Raw genomic sequence first — 17,101 nt, 5'->3', positions numbered from 1 at the left:
AATGACTTGGATGTGAATGTAAGGGGCATGATTAGTAAATTTGCAGATGACACCAAAATTGGTGGTATAGTGGGCAGTGAAGAAGGTTGTCTAAGGTTACAACAGTATAGATCAACTGGGAAAGTGGGCAAGGGAGTGGCAAATGGAATTTAACGCAGACAAGTGTAAAGTGATGCATTTTGGGAAGTTAGACCAGGGCAGGACATATACAGTGAATGGCAGGGCCCTGGGGGCGTTCTTGAGCAGAGAGACCTTGGGGTGCAAGTACATAGTTCCCTGAAAGTGGCAACATAGGTAGACAGGGTGGTGAAGAAGGCGTATGACACGCTTGCCTTCATCAGCCGAGGCATTGAGTACAAGAGTTGGGACGTCATGTTACAGTTGTACATAACGTTGATTAGGCCGCATTTGGAGTACTGTGTGCAGTTCTGGTCGCCGCACGACAGAAAAGATGTGATTAAGCTAGAGAGGGTGCAGAAAAGATTCACAAGGATGTTGCCTGGTTTGGAGGTCTTGAGTTATAAAGAGAGATTGGATAGGCTGGGTCTGTTTTCCCTGGAGCAAAGGAGGCTGAGAGGGGACATGATAGAGGTATATAAAATTATATAAGAGGCATAGATAGGATAGATAGCCAGAGTCTGTTTCCCATGGTAGGGGTGACTAAAACTAGAGGGCATAGATTTAAGGTGAGAGGGAGGAGGTTTAAAGGGGAACAAAGGGGTACATTTTTCACACAAAGAATAGTGGGTATCTGGAATGAGCTGCCAGAGGAGGTGGTGGAGGCAGGAACAGTAGCGACATTTAAGAGGCATCTGAACAGGTACTTGAATAAGAAAGGCATAGAGGGATATGGTATTAACGCAGGCAGGTGGGATTAGTATAGATAGGCATTATGGACGGCATGGACGCGGTGGGACAAAGGGCCTGTTTCTACGCTGTACGACTCTATGACTCTATAAGTAATTCCATGTAAAATAGCTGGAGTAAGCCATATATCAGTACTGATTTCGTCTCACCCTCGTCAAAGATTAAAAACCCTGGTCAAGAATGCGGGTGCGATTGAAGAAGACTATGAGGAGAATAGAAGCGATTAGTGAAAAGTGTGAAATCTGTAAAAAGTATCAGAGGACACCTTCACATTCTATTATAAGCCTTCCTTGACACGTGACTTTAACGAGATAGTTGACATGAATTTAAAGGTATGAGACAAAGACCAGAATATTTTCATTCTACATTTTATAGACCTAGCAACTAGATTTTGTCTTTCTACATATATAGCAAGGGCAAAAGGGTGATTATAGATAAAATCATGGACAAATGGACGGGACTGGACTTGGGGCATCAGCTAAGTTTGTGACTGATAACGGAGCGGAATTTGCCAATGACGAGCTCAGAGACATGTGTGAAAACATGAACATTATGGTTTTGAATATCACAGCTGAAAGTCCTTTCAGTAATGGGCTGAGTGAAAGGAATCACATAGTAATTGATGAAATGCTGCATAAAATCTGAGCTACCCAGACAAACTGCAAGTTGATAACACTGAGAAAATTCGTATAAGGCTCTCTGAGGTGGAATTTAATTCAGGAGATATGGTGTATTATAAAAGAAAAGGTCATAGGGAATGGAAGGGCCCTGGTAAGGTTGTGATGGCAAGACAGTAGTTATCAAGCATGGAAATCAAACTCTTAAGGCTTATTCCTCACATTTAATCACGTTGATCACAAAATCTCAGAAACTGAACAGCTGATAGAGGGAAACAAGGCACCTTGTACCTCAAATGCTCATGTGTTTTGTGCTGAAGGTCCTGAGGAACAGAATAAGGTAGACCAAGGGTTGGATAGTAATATGAGCAATCATGATGCTCAGAAAAGAGCTATCACATCCAAAGGCCAATTGCCCAGAGTAGGTACTCTGCAAACATATATTCCAGAGGGGTCTAATAAATGGAGGGATGCAACAATTGTGGGACGTGCAGGAAAATCTACTGGCAAATTCAAATATTGGTTGAATGTTCAAGATGATAGCCAAGAAGCAGGTCCACAGACTGGCAGAATGCAGTGAAAGATTGGAGAGTAAGAAAGCACAGTGCAAGCTCTAATAGTGGATCAGGAAGTGACTCTTGCGTCAGGAAACGATCACAGACTGGAGAAAGAGCCTCTGATAGAGTGCGAGGGAGATTTTATGGCAGTAGTCCTGAAAGACATCAAAGTGCTAATAGAGGCCGTAGTATGAACTGATTCCACAATGAAACAAAGGCTAGAGAGCATTCTTGGAATTGAACTAGAAGCAGAAGTCCTCATAACCATGAAGTTTTAGTGGCTGTCAATAACCTTGAGGATAAACTAATAAGAGAAGCAAAACAAGGAATTAGAGATTTGGACAGAGTTCGGTGTTTATTCTGAGGTACCAGATAGGGGATAGCCAGCCTTGTCACACCAATGGATCTCTACTGAAAATGTCCTTCCATTTGGGGCTTATAAGGCTAAAGCGAGGCTAGTTGCAAAGAGCTTTGAAGAGTGACTGTTGTGAGAGTGGACTCTCCCACAGCAGGAAAAGTAATCTTGAATTTTTTTTTGGCTCTTTTGGCTACGTATTCATGGCAGTGTAGATCCATGGACATAAAATCCACTTTTCTGCAGGGTGATACTTTTCAGAAGGAAGAGTTTTTGAAACCACCTAAAGAGGCAGCAGATGCAGAAGGAAAACTATGGAAACTGAATAAATGGATCTATAGCCTAATGATACTTCCAGGTGTGGTATTTCTCGGGGAGATCTGTTTTGTTGAAAATTGCTTGTGTTTAGCTAAAAGTAGATACTGCAATGTTTTATTGGTATCATAAAAGGGAAACTTTCAGGCACCTTCATGACTCACTTTGTATGATTTCTTATGAGGTGGTACAGTGGATTTTGAGAAATATGTTAATAATAAGATTAGGACAGAATTTAAGATTGGGAGCTAGGCTTGTGGACCTTTTAAATATATCGGTTTAGATATTAAGAAGACTAAGTCTGGAATAACTTTAAATCAACAATCCTTTCCAGAAAGTGTTACTCTCATCCCGGTTAATCGTGTTCGGTCATCACAGAAATTTGATGATATATCTAAAGAAGAGACTGAGCTATTGCAAAGCTTGATTGGTCAATTAAACTGGTTGTGCTCTCAGCCTAGACCTGATGCTAGTTTTGATGTGCTGGAGTTAAGCACGATGATGAAACACCTGAAAGTTGAGAATGTTTTAAGAGCAAATAAAACATAAAAAAAATTAAATCTGGAGAAATATGTACTGAAGTTCCTATCCTTAAGTGACACAAAACAGATGAAGCTAGTCATTTTTAGTGATGCTTCACATGCTAATCTTCCTGATAAGTATTCGAGTGTAGCTGGTTTCATATTATTTGATGGGTGAAAATGGCAAATGTTGTCCTTTAGCTTGGTAAGCTAAGAAAATAAAAAGGGTCATTAAAAGCACTTTAGCTGCGGAAACACTGGGTCTTGTGGAGGCAGTGGATATGGGGTTCCATTTGTCAAATATTTTAGGTGAAATTCTGAACAAGGGACATCCTGAAGATAGGATACCCATTGAATGTTATGTGGATAATCGTTCTTTGTGGGACAATGTACACTCTACAATAAGTGAGTGAGAAAAGATTACGTATTGACCTTGTTGGATTGAAACAAATGCTGGACAGAAAGGAAATCTACAAACTTAAACGGGTAGTTGCGAGTCATCAGCTATCTGATTGTTTTAAAGTACAAATAAATTGTTAGGCGTGCTAGAGGGGCATCTCACAATGCAATGCTTTGTACTTAATATGGAATTTATTTTGAAATGTTGTTTGAGCATGTTAATCTAAGTTTTGTTATAAAAGAAAGGATTGTGTATCAACTGTTTAATTATATGCAGGTGGAGGCTGTTAATTGGGGTCTTGAGCACTTCTAAGCAGACACTTACTGAGACAGATAGAAGGTTTTTTGAGTGAGGAGCTATATGTTTGTAATCCTTTTACTCTGTACAATAATGTGAAACTGAGTAAAGACAGGCTCTTGCATTATCCTTCCACACAAGCTTTCTGGAATTTAACATGCAGTGTGTACCATATACGAGATGCATTGCAGCAACTTGCCATGCCTCCTTCAACAGCACCTTCCAAACCTGCGACCTCTACCGCCTGAAAGAACAAGGACAGCAAATGCATGGGAACACCACCACCTGCAAGTTCCCCTCCAAGCCACACACCACCCTGACTTGGAACTATATCACCATTCCTTCACTGTCGCTGGTTCAAAAATCTGGAACTCCCTTCCTAACAGCACTGTGGCTGTACCCGCACCAGGTGGACTGCAGTGGTTCAAGAAGGCAGCTCACCATCACTTCTCAATTAGGGATGGGCAACAAATGCCTTACCAGTGATACTCATATCCCATGAAAGAATAAAAAAATCCTTTCAAAATTCCTCAATCAAATCATCCCTTAACTTTCTACATTCTAGGGAATGCAAGCCGAGTTTGTCATCTCTCCTCATAACCCTTGGAGTCGTGGTTGAATCTCCATTTCACTCCTTCCAAGGTCAATATACCATTACTCTATTAAAAAAGTAAAATACTGCAGATGCTGGAAATCTGAAATAAAAACAAAGTGCTGGAATACTAAGCAGGTCTGACTCTGTTGCTCTCTCCACAGAAGCTGCCTGATCTGCTGAGTACTTCCAGCATTTTCTCTTTTTATATCCATTACCCCCTCTCACCCTGACCATTGCCCCTGGTATGGCCTTCATCTCCACTCCCTTAAGTCCAAGGTTGAACGGTTATGGTGGACAACTGGTTTTCCATTCATTGCCAGATATGGCTGGACCACATAAAGCACTATTGGGTCCTGCTCTTGTCGGCCAAAACTGCGTAATATTCCTGGAAAAGCCTGAAAGGCAAAGATAACCCCCCGCTACTTTTCTCTATTGCAAACCACCTTCTTAAACCTCTCTCCCTTGTTTCTGCCACCCTCACCAGTGACACTATGAGGAGCTTAAGCATTTCTTTGTCACTAAGATTCAGACCATCTGATCAGCTGCCTCTGCAACTTCTCTTTCTTCTCCTCGCACACCAGGCCAAACTTCCTTTAAGATTCCTCCCCTGCCCTAGCCCTGAACTTTCATGTTAGTTTCACTCTTATCTTCCGTCATGCCCTCTCTTGTCATCTCTTGTCCATGCAACCCACTACCTGCTTCTCAATCCTTTTCCCAATAAACTGCTGGCCACTCAATTTCCCCTGTTTGCTGATACTGGTTCTCTCCCTCATTCAAATCTGCCACCATCACCCTTCTCCTCAAAAAAAAGCTCTGAATCCTCCGTCCTTTCAAACTACCACTCGTTCCTCTTGAAAGTCTTTGAACATGCCATTGCCTTCCAAATCCTTGTCCATCTTTCTTGCAACTCCATGTTTGAATCCCTCTAATCAGGTTTATGTCCCTGCCACAGTACTGAAACAGATGACATCCTACGTGACTGTGACAAAGGTAAACTCACCCTCTTCGTCCTTTTTGACTTGCCTGCAGCCGCTGACGCGGTTGACCATACCATCAGCCTCCAAAGTCTCTCCACCATCATCCAGCCAGGTAGGATTGCACAGTCCTAATTCCATTCATATCCATCCAGTCATAGCCAGAGAATCTCCTGAAATGAGTACTCTTCCCACTCCCATACAGTCACCTCCAGTATCCCCAAGGATATCCTTGGCCCCTCCTATTTCTCATCTACATGCTGCCCCTTGACGACATCATCCGAAAACAGAATGGCAGTTTCCACATGTACGCTGATGACACCCAGCTCTATCTCACCACCACCTCCCTCATCACCTTCATGTCTTTAAATTGTCAGACTGTTTGCCTGGCATTCAGTAGTCGATGCGTGGAAATTTCCTCCAACTAAATATTGGGAAATCAATCATCGTTGTCTTCGGTCACTGTCACAAACTCCATTCCCTAGTCACCAACTCCATCCCTCTCCCTGGTAACAATCTGAGGCTGAACCAGACTGTCTGTGACCTTGGTGTCATATTTGACTCCAAGGTGAGCTTCTAACCACCTATCACCGCGATCACTTAGACCGCCTATTTCCACTTCCATAAAATCATCCAACTGCTGCTGAAAGCCTCATCCATGCCTTTGTTACCTCAAGACTTGACTATTCCAATGTACTCCTGGCTGGTCTCCCACATTCTAACCTCCATAAACTTGTCATCTAAATCCCCAGTTAATGCCCACCCCCTGCATACAATTAAATGCAATGAATATACAACTAACATTCATGTTCTAACTCCCGTTCACCCCTGTGCTTGCTGGTCTACATTGGCTTCCAGGTTAGAAAATCCTTCCTTAAAATTCTCATCCTTCTTTTCAAATGCCCTAGTATCTGGTTATGTGGCTCAGAGTCAGATTTTGTTAGATAACACTCCTGTGATGCACCTTGGGAAACTTTACTATATTGAAGGCACATATAAATACAAGTTGTTGCTGTTGTTGTTTCTAACAGTTCGGTGCCCTTCACTATACACAGTTGTACAGCTGCAGCAAAACTTCCTCCCTTTCAACTGGAGTTCTCTGGTTATGAAGGCTAACATTCCATTTGCCTTTTTGATTACTTTTTGTACCCGAGTACTACATTTTGATGATATGTGTATGCGGACCCCTAAATCTCTTTGGACCTCTACCGTTACCAACTTTTCAGAAAACCAAGCACTCAAGCACTCTGGTTTATTTCTAGAGGGAGAGGATTGAAAAGTAGAGGTTATGAAAAACTTGAATCGAACCTTGGTTAGAGGACATTCAGAGTAATATGTACAGTTCTAGTTGCCATATTCTGAAACAAAAGTATGCAGGCACTAGATATGGTGCCAAAAAAAGGATCTGCAAAGATGATACCAGATAGGTTAAAAAGATGAACAGGTTGGCTGTCTTTTTTCTTGAAAAGAGAAGGCTGAGAGGTGACTGAACAGAGGTCTTGAAAATTTGTAAGATTTTATCAGAGTAGACACAGAGTGTTTCCACTTGTGAGAAAGGGCAAAAACTAAAGGCCATCAATATAACATAGTTACCAAGAAATCAAACAGGGAATTTAGATGAAACTTCTTTATCCAAAGTGTTAAGAATGTGGAACTCGCTACCACAGGGATTGATTGAGGCAAATATTGCAGATGTATTTAAAGGGATGCTAAATAAGCATGTGAGGAAGGGAAGAGATAGTTATGCTGATAAGAGTTAGATGAGGAAGGATTGGAGACGGCTCAAGTGCAGCATAAGCACCTGTATGGATTGGTTGGGCTGAATGACCAGATTCTGTGCTGTATACGCTTTGTAATTTAAATAATACTTGGCCTATCCTTTTTTTGTTCAAAATGGATGACCTCACACTTAACTGCGTCGAAATCCATCTGCCACATTGTTGCCCACTCACTTAGTCAAAAAATAGAATGCTTAATGAATTTGCAGGTCATCCTTGTGCAGGGTTATGCCAATCTTCTCTGTATCGTTCAAGAATCTAGGAGAATACATCTATCTACTTTTATAAATGCTTTTACAGCAATTATGTTTTGCATATACACAAATAAATCACAACCGACAATCTTAGAAAAAATATACACAAAAAGAGAGATCGACAAAGTCACTTCCTGCTGTTTCTTCCTACTTCAACATAACCTGGAGAGGTTGCTGCCAATCTAAAGAAATTTCCAGCAACAATAATTAGCCTCCAATTGAACTACAAGTTCATGAGCAGCAGTCTGGTGGTGGTGCGGCAAACAAGGTTGGCAGCTAAACATTTCAATGTACTTCAGACATCAGACTACTTGTGAACAACAGCATGGCAAAACAGCTAGTAAGCATGAAAGAGCGCCACTATCTTGGTGCCAAAAGTCAGATGACTTCTCCTTGCTGTTCTAAACACTAAGACACTTTTCATAAATTCATCATGCTGGTTATCATTTCTTTTTTTCTTTGACTCTTAATGGGTCCTGATTAACAGTCAAACAATTATTGAGGGGTCTGAGGAGCAATCTCTCTCAACAGTACAAAAGATTCCATCCTCTTGGAGATCTTGCAGAATCTCTGAATTGAGAGCATATAAACACTACTGATTTGCCTGTCTGAGCCTGAGGGCAACAACTATTTCTTCTTTGTTCTTTTATAATTTCATGTAAAAAAGAATGGTGGAAATGTATACTTCACAGCTTTTTGCCAATTGAGCAGTAGTTATCTGAAACCAGACATTTTAGCCAGCCCAACACTTCTCAGAACAAAGCTATTTAATGCCCCTGCTTTCTTGATATGAAGGCTACGTTTTTGTACACGTTAGTGTTCTTGATTAGCTCCCCACCTTCAAACGGACTCTTCTAAATTATAGAAGACTATGAGAGATACTGGTAGAATTAGAGCTGCTTTTTGTTTCTTTTTGGGGTTACAAATGGAAAAATAAAGTGAAATGGATTTACTTCAAGTGTGAATTAGAGTTTAGGAAATCACATTGTAACAGGAGATTCATTTATACCAGGGTTGACCAACCTTTACATGTGGTGGTGGCGGGGGGCACATTACAATTTTTGTCTTACACAGGGGGCCAAGGAGATAATTTCAGAAAGATAAAGGCATTAAAAATGTATCTTATTAATCAAAACAACAACAAATGCGCATTTTTTGAAGAAGCTTTAAATGAAAAGAGTAATTTATTGACTTACTTTCTCTTCACCATGTTAGACGCTGATTTAGCGAGATACCTGCCATTTATTTTTGATGGCATTAGTATTCAATGTCCATCCGCACACTTGTAGCAATGCGGAGTATTCCACATAGACATCCATCTGTCAAGAGTGATCTGGATCGCGCGCTCCCCATCCTCTCTCTCTCTGTCTGTTTCTCTCCCCCTCCCTCTCTGTGTCCTCCCCCATCATTCCCCTTCTCTGTATTGTTCCCTCCCCTCTCTGTGACATTACCCCTCTGTGCCCCCCTCTCTCTGTCCCCCTTTTCTCTCTCGCTCTCTCTGTCCCCCCTTCCCCCGTCACCCCCCCCCCCCCCCCCTCTCTATCTCTGACTCCTCTCTCGGTCACCACCTCTCACTCTGTCCCTGTCCTCTCTTTCTTTGCCCCCCTCTCTCACTCTGTCTCTGTCCACCTTTCTCTCACTCTCTCTGACCCTACCATCTCGCTCTTTCTCTGTATCTGCCACCGTCACTCTCTGACCGTTGATGTGAGTAGAAACCGCAGTTTCCAAACTTCGGACAGACTTGTGGTTTTCCGGTGGGCTTTTTCAAAAAAAATTGTGAGTACCCACTAGAAAACCCCAAAGCTGTCCTGACAGGTGCTGCACGAGCGGGAACCAGCGGTTTATCACGTTAATGGTAAAAATCTGAGCTTAGAAATTCCAATTCAGCGTGAAACTGACAGTGTGATTTTTATTAAAGTCAATCTGGTCAGAAAGAAGCAGCCAATAGGAAATTTCTCATCTCTGAAAGTACCAGTCATGGACCCCTGTTGAGATGAGGAACGGCCCGGTACAGTTTACATGCACGGGCCAGATGGAAACCTTTGGCAGGCCGGATCCTGGCCTGCAGGCCGTATGTTGGTCAACCCTAATTTATACTGAGTATGTGATAGCCTATAGTAAGGCAAATACAATGTACTAAAAGATATGGGGCTCGGTAGACAACATTTCACTTGCAAAGAAGAAATAACAATGAGCTGCTCAGAAACTAACACACAGGATGGCAATACAAATTTAGCTTTAGAATTTGACTCCTATGGACTACTCATCTTAAGATTTTTTTTAACAGAAGTACAGACCCCGGCACCAGTCAACTAGTCCAATAATTGAGCTTTTAAAAATGTTCTCTCTCTTTTACTATGAACGAATGCCAAGTTTGGAAGTTACGGTAACTCTTTTGAGTCTCTAGGCACAAGCTTTGCAGCTGATGCCCTGAACCCTTAAATAATTTTAACTTGGAATTTAAGAAATGGGTGAGAATCAACATTAACAAATGAAAGAAATAACCTACTTCTGGTTTTCAACAACCAGATTCCTACTGCGATGAATTGGACTGTAGATAACCTGACCCAATAGGGCATCTTTTTTGACTGATTAGGGTGAGTTCCCTCATTTAGCTTCAGACTCATATTCTTGGCAGCTTGAGAGAAGCTACTGGTCTTCTGATATTGAAATCTAGTAATTAATACATTCATTTGTGTTTTACAATATAAATGCATTACTGTACAAAACAAGCGTACATACTCATTTGAAGATGAAGGGAATATATTTTGTATACTCATGCTGAAATAAAAGTTACTTTCAGTACATAAGCAGTAGCAACTTACCCAGTAAAGAGTAACTATAAACGTAGGTGGGGTTGACATCATCAGCGAAGTTGGCTACTTCCATTTTCAACTTTCAAAAACACGCTTCTCTTGCTACAGTATATTACAGCAATTCATACATGTTAAACAATTAACTCATACATGCAAGGTTAGTAAACAATTACACACAGAAATCCATAAGTGAGCATGCATTTACTGTTACATTTTTCAAAATTACAACAGATCTCAAATGTACACAGTTTATTTATAAACAAATCAATAAGTTAATTGTGAATTTAATATCAACATGTTACTTAAACATGAAATTTATCTCAATGTACACTATATTTGGACAACATTACATACAATAAGTACAGGGGCAATGCAGTAACTAAGAAAAATGTGACAAAAGCCAACCGACAAGCTGAAATGGACAGACTGAAACTTTATGCGGAATAAATGGGAAGAAACCATTTATTTTCAGATTTCCAAAGTTTATGAATTTCTGCATAACTTGATTCCAAAAAGAGTGGGTACCTTCAAGATGCATGACCCTAAAAGTTGCATTCTTTTCGGAAATATACATTAAAATAAAAATGTACGAATATATTTATCTGACTGATGCTACCTCAACACGAGGCATATTGCTGCATGAATAATACAGCAGATCGTGAAATTGACCTTTCCTTTGTAATCCTAAATTACAAATGCAGTCTGTTACATATTAGAGCAAAGGAAATTTAATAGGGTTAAATTGCTTAGCAACACAAGATAGACATTTCAGAGGGAGCTACGTGACCTTCTCAGAAAAGGTTACAGTTCAGGCGACAGTGATAGAACTGGCGAGAGTCAAAAGAAGCAAATAACGTTTGTACTTAAACATAACGTCAAAGATTAGTAGACATTATTTGATCAAGATATCTTTGATTATGTTTCCACGGTTACTTCCCATTTTTTGTTGAAGGTTAGACAATTTTGGTACATATATATATATACATATTGCGCAGTTGGAAATAACATGCAGAACGCTGAAAATAGCAATGGCACCAACACCATCGGCGAATGCAACCCAAACAGAAACTGTAGTACACGAGTACTTAATTACAATCCACCAAAGATCCAATGTGTTTTATTCAACATCCCACATACACGTATATATTATATATAGATATATATATATAATATAAAGCATGATGTGTTATAAAAGGGAACAAGAACTTAGGCAAGGGCAGTCAGCACCAAATGAAAAACTTAAGCCAAACATGCTCAGCGCTCACTAACAAGCTTAGGATGTAAAACATAACACCCGCCGTGAATGTTTTCCCACTCGTGCCACCTATTTATTTGCAAACCTGTACGTTTTGTTCGGGTTCTGAAATCTGTCAACATCCAGCGCATGTCGTCCATACTGGTTTAGAGCTTGTACCGCGCGACACTGTCGCGAAGTCTACACCTGACACCTAAACTTTTCCAGATGATTAAAGACAACTTTTTTAAAAATATACATATATATACATATATTTCTATATTATTAATAGAGGTTTTGCGACGCGAGGATTTTTTTTATCTGTTAGATTGGGTGAGCTGCCGTAGTTTCCGGCCGTAAAGCAGTTTGTGCCGAGTTACTAGGTGGTGGTGGTGTTGTTGTTCTGCTTCTTGCCGGCCATGGGCCTCAGTCTTTATCTTCTTGCCGCCTTATCCCTTCTCTTTCGGCATCCCGGTGTCTCCGCTCTGCAGGATGTCACTGCTGAACTCTTTGGGTCGGAAGCCTGGGGAACCGTGGCCGCTTTTGGAGATTTTAATTCAGATAAACAGACCGACATCTTTCTCATCAGATCAAGTGAGTAACTCCAGCCAGCCACGGGTAGGACTGATTCTTGTGTTTGTTGTACTAAACATGACAGGTGAGGAGGATGCTGTTTATTGTTGTTCATATGTTCAATCTGGCACGTGTCAAAATACCTTAGTTCTTCAGAAATTTCAAAGCATCTGTTTGAGTGTTTCATTTTTTCAGTAACAAGGTGTGGTTTAACTCCGAACCTATTATTCACGTATTCAGGGCTTAATTAACTTGGAAGTTACTTTAATTAAAAGTTCTCATACTTCAACACGAAAGTGTCTCAGGTTGTTTCTTTATATTATCTCAACTGTAACAGGTCGATAGTAATACTATTGTTGAACTTTTGTTTACTTATGGCTGCTATCCTCGCCAAACTACATTGGCTCCCTGTCTCCCAATGCACTTGCAAAATCCTGATAACCTATAGATTCCTCCCTCTGTAACCTCCGTCAGTCCTACGTTCTTTTGATTCTGGCCTCTTGCTGAACGCTTTTTTTTCAAAGTTAATATTTCAAAATTACATATTTCAAAGATCATCAATATTTTGAACATGTTTTTAGTGGGGACTGTGTATATTATTGCAACTAGATTTCAACAGTTTCAATCAATAAAGGCATCATATAATGTTGGGGAAAGTTTAACACACTTTAGAACATTTTTTCATATTAATCCTGTATACACTAAAACAATGAACATTCCAAAGGGACAAAGTGGAGGGAGGCAACAACGTCTAGAACAAAATCAGTAATTTTGTCAAGAAAATTTGAATAGTAATGTTGCTGTACAATTAATTTGGCAATCGTACTATGTTACGACCAAGGTGGGAGGAGTGCACTGTCTTTTCTAGTTCCACTTCTCCATAGGTCGCAACATAGTTACCAATACGGACAATCATAGAGTTTACTCTTTATCCCAGAATAAAATATACCAACCAGATTTCTTTAATAAACAGCAAAATTATCAGTTTATTATAAAACAAGACATAACCAGTAACGAAGCAATGCATCAATACACAGATTGAAATATGAAAGTCGCCTTTTACCTTAGCCCCTCACGCGCACACACACACACACACACCAGTTAACTGGAAAAAATGGAGATTTTCTTTTTAAAGCTCTGTTACAAAAAAAAATACTTAGGCCAAATACTTGCTGATTCTTGAAGAAAAAAAGAGAAGCTATGGAAAGATGTCAGTTGTCCCTTTCTTTTGGTTTGGCTTCCCAAATACGTATAGACAGCAGTCAGTGAAATCTTTCACTTGAGTAATTCATTTAGGAGGTGTCAGGGATTTATCCGGCAGGTTTTCCCAACGCCTCAGGAAAAATGCGGTAACGGGAGTTTCATGCAGGCCTCTCGGGATGAATGTAGCAGCAATTTCTCTATTTCTTACACTAACTTCAAAGAGCTTCTCAAAGAGATGGAAAAACTGGCAGCCTTTTCAAAGAAATGGAATAGGCTGAATTAGGGTTTTGTCCTTCAGGTTGATTTTTAAAACTCCAACTGACTGTTCAAAGCGAAACCAAAACAATATCTCTAGTCAAGCCTCCTGACTGCTATAAATCTTGATCTGTCAGCTCTCTGTAAATAACTCCCCCAAGTCAAAAAAAAAAACCCTGCTGGGTAATTATCTGAAGACAGATAATTTCCAGTAAGGGCTATTTACAAAGCAAGTCCAAAAGACCTTACACTGACTTTTTTAAAAAGAAAACCACAAAGTCCAGCATCTATGGAATCCTTTTTCCAGTTGTAAAGCACAATACCTCAAGATTTAACACAAAATGGAAGTACTTTCATAACATCTCCACTCTTGGAGGAACGAAACGCCATTTTTAAATGTGTTTCATTATAAAGTGTGGAAAAAATATAACATGAAAAAATACTAAAACACATTTACAATCTTATTCACTCTTTACCTGTAGGGAATATAGTTCTGCCCTGTACCATCTTTGCCCTCAGAACTCAAAGCACTTTTAAATTCTGGAAAAAGCATCTGCAATCACCTTATTTTGCCCGGCAATATGGATAATCCTTAAGTGATAAGGTTGCAAGAGTAAACTCCATTGGAATAGTCTGGCATTCTGGTTCCTGAACTTTTCCACAAAGGCTAGAGGGTTATGATCAATATATACCAGTGTCTCTCTGTAGTCATGGTGGACATAGACCTCAAAATGCTTAAGAGGCAGAAATAAGCCTAGGGTTTCTTTTTCCACTGTTGAATATCTTTTTTGGTGTCAATTTAGTTTTTTGGAAAAGTAACCCACTGGCCCTTCTATGCCTGATTCATCATCTTGTAACAGGACTGTACCAACCCCCCCCCCCTAGCATCAGTTGCTACCTTGAAGGGCTTAGTGAAATTTGGAGCAGCCAACACTGGTTCATTCATCAAAATGGCTTTCAACCTCTCAGTCGATGCTTGGCACTCCCCTGACCACACTACCTTGGTTTTCTTTTTTGTAGCAAATCTGTCAGTGGACCAGCTATAGTACTAAAATTGGTATAAACTTGCAGTAGAAACCACACATCCCCACAAACCTCATGATTTCTTGCTTAGTCCTAGGGGTGGGGAACTCCAGCAATGTTTGTACGTTCACTGTTCTTGGCAACACTCATCTTTGCCCTATTATAAGCCTGAGGTAGGTAACTTTGGCTTTTGCAAATTCACTTTTGGCAAAGTTCATCACTAAATCAGCTGATTGTAATTTCCTGAACAGAGCTTCTAATTGTTCCAAGTGGTCCTTCCAAGTGTCACTGTATACCAGCACATCATCAAGGTAAACGACACAGTTAGGAACACTGGCTACCACTTGGTTCATTAGTCTCTGAAAAGTTGCTGCAGCATTTTCTAGCCCGAATGGCATCACCCGGCATTGGAAAAGACCATCTGGTGTGACAAAGGCTGATATTTCTTTAGCTCGGGATGTTAAAGTAACCTGCCAGTATCCCTTTAACAAATCTATTTTTGTAAGAAATGTGGCACTGCCCACTTTGTCAATACAGTCTTCCAAGCGAGGGATTGGGTAGAAGTCTGCCTTTGTTACTGCATTAACCTTTCTATAGTCTATGCAGAATCTAGTAAAACTGTCAGGTTTAGGCATTAACACCACTGGGGAACTCCAGCTGCTTTGACTGGATTCACTTAGGTGGTTTTCCAACATGTACTGGATTTCTGCTTTTACCTGGGCCTGTTTCCTGGGACTTAAGCTGTTTTATAGGAAAGGAGTCCACTACATCCACATCATGTCTAGATAAGGTTGTACATCCTGGCTTGTCTGTAAAGACTCTCTTAAATGCCATGTAGCCTTGTTAGGTCTTCTCATTGTTCTGCATCTAAATATGAAAGCATCGTGTCCAATCTCCTTAACAATTCAGTATTAGATAACAGGATATTAGGAGGTTCAATTTGAGAATTGTCTATGTCTCCATTTGCTTCATCCTCACTGTCCCTTTAATCCTTCACTGTCCCTAGTACCTGACATGCCTGTGCTTGCTTATCCTCCTCCTGGCGATGATATTGTTTCAACATATTAATATGACACAGCTGATATTTTTCTGACGATCTGGGGCGTCAATCAAATAATTTACCTTGCCAATTCTTTTCACTTTTTTTATATGGACCACTGAACCGTGCTTTCAGCGGTTCACCCTATTAAAAATAACACCTGGTTGAAATGTTCAGGTATTGGCACGCTTGTCTGCCCATTTCTTCATGGTTGTTTGGGAAGCTTTAAGGTGTTCCTGAGCCACTTTGCAGGCTGTCGTGAGCCACTCCCAGAACACGGATACATAATCTAACCCAATACTGGCGACGTAGAATTGTAAGTGGAGTAATAATAATTGAAAAGAGGAAATGTTAAAAAAAAAGGTTTCTGGGCCCTTAAGAGGGACAAAAGACCATGCCCTGACCCATTCAATCCACAATGCACTTTCGATTACCAGACGTTGAGCGCGGAGGAGCTCGCATTCCAGATTGACTGCTAAGATGGCAGAATGCACAAACCGACGTGGTCGGATATGTTTAGTCACGTTAGTAACTGGCTGGAGGTTTTTTTAAAACTTGCCGCTGAGAATTTGAACTCAGAATGCTGTTTGCTTCTGGACTGACAAGACCTCTCGTGGCTGGCTTGCCACAGCTTCTCCTGTCTGCTTCCATCTCTTTCCCATGGAACTGAAAACTGACTGAAGACACATGAACCCTAAGAGAGAAAAGTCTTCTACAGTGAACAAGGTTTAGAACAGTACAGCACAGTACAGGCCCTTCGGCCCACGATGTTGTGCCGAACCTTTAACCTACTCTAGGATCAAACTACCTACATACCCTTCATTCTACTATCATCCATGTACCTATCCAAGTGTCATTTAAATGTCCCTAATGTATCTGCTGCTACTACCACCGCTGGCAGTGCATTCCACGCACCTACCACTCTCTGTGTAAAGAACCTACCTCTGACATCTCCCCGAAACCTTCCTCCAATCACCTTAAAATTATGCCCCCTGGTGATGGCCCTTTCCGCCCTGGGAAAAAGTCTCTGGCTATCCAGTCTATCTATGCCTCTCATCATCTTGTACCCCTCTATCAAGTTACCTCTCATCCTTCTTTGCTCCAATGAGAAAAGCCCTAGCTCCCTCAACCTTTCTTCGTAAGACATGCCCTCCAGTCCAGGCAGCATCCTGGTAAATCTCCTCTGCACCCTCTCTAAAGCTTCCACATCCTTCCTATAATGAGGCGACAAGAATTGAACGCACTATTCCAAGTGTGGTCTAACCAGGGCTTTAGAGAGCTGCAGCATAACCTCGCGGCTCTTAAACTCAATCCCCCTGTTAATGAAAGCCAACACACCATACGCTTTCTTAACCCTATCAGCTTGGTTGGCAACTTTGAGCAATCTATGGACATGGACCTCAAGATCCCTCTGTTCCTCCACACTAC

General features: G+C 40.8%; 2 protein-coding genes and 1 non-coding gene across 7 annotated transcripts in view; 1 reads left to right on the top strand and 2 right to left on the bottom strand.

Annotated features, from left to right (window-relative positions):
- The window catches only part of phkb (phosphorylase kinase, beta), a 368,089-nt gene extending 356,307 nt beyond the window's left edge, over positions 1 to 11,782 (bottom strand). For 2 of the 5 annotated variants that reach the window (XM_068049379.1, XM_068049377.1), the window contains exons 1-2: positions 11,687 to 11,782; positions 10,356 to 10,448 (exon numbers count right to left, since the gene is read on the bottom strand). In XM_068049379.1, the coding sequence (XP_067905480.1) occupies positions 10,356 to 10,419 (64 nt within the window). In that variant the 5' untranslated portion in view covers positions 10,420 to 10,448; positions 11,687 to 11,782. Of the gene's footprint in view, positions 1 to 10,355; positions 10,449 to 11,686 lie in introns of those variants that run through there. The other 3 variants (XM_068049378.1, XM_068049380.1, XM_068049381.1) reach the window with 3 other exon arrangements.
- On the bottom strand, positions 7,456 to 7,562 carry LOC137379312 (U6 spliceosomal RNA). Its single transcript, XR_010976792.1, has one exon. It is a non-coding gene; the product is annotated as a U6 spliceosomal RNA (small nuclear RNA).
- Positions 11,783 to 11,945: 163 nt separating the features above from the next.
- The window catches only part of itfg1 (integrin alpha FG-GAP repeat containing 1), a 296,337-nt gene continuing 291,181 nt past the window's right edge, over positions 11,946 to 17,101 (top strand). Inside the window, exon 1 of the mRNA XM_068049376.1 lies at positions 11,946 to 12,174. Within this exon, the coding sequence (XP_067905477.1) occupies positions 12,000 to 12,174 (175 nt within the window). The 5' untranslated portion in view covers positions 11,946 to 11,999. The remainder of the gene's footprint in view (positions 12,175 to 17,101) is intronic.

Source organism: Heterodontus francisci, chromosome 17 (assembly GCF_036365525.1).
Source record: "Heterodontus francisci isolate sHetFra1 chromosome 17, sHetFra1.hap1, whole genome shotgun sequence".
Classification (NCBI taxonomy): Eukaryota; Metazoa; Chordata; class Chondrichthyes; order Heterodontiformes; family Heterodontidae; genus Heterodontus; species Heterodontus francisci.
The sequence above is the reverse complement of the archived record's forward strand: the minus strand, read 5'-3'. Positions and strand labels throughout refer to the sequence as shown.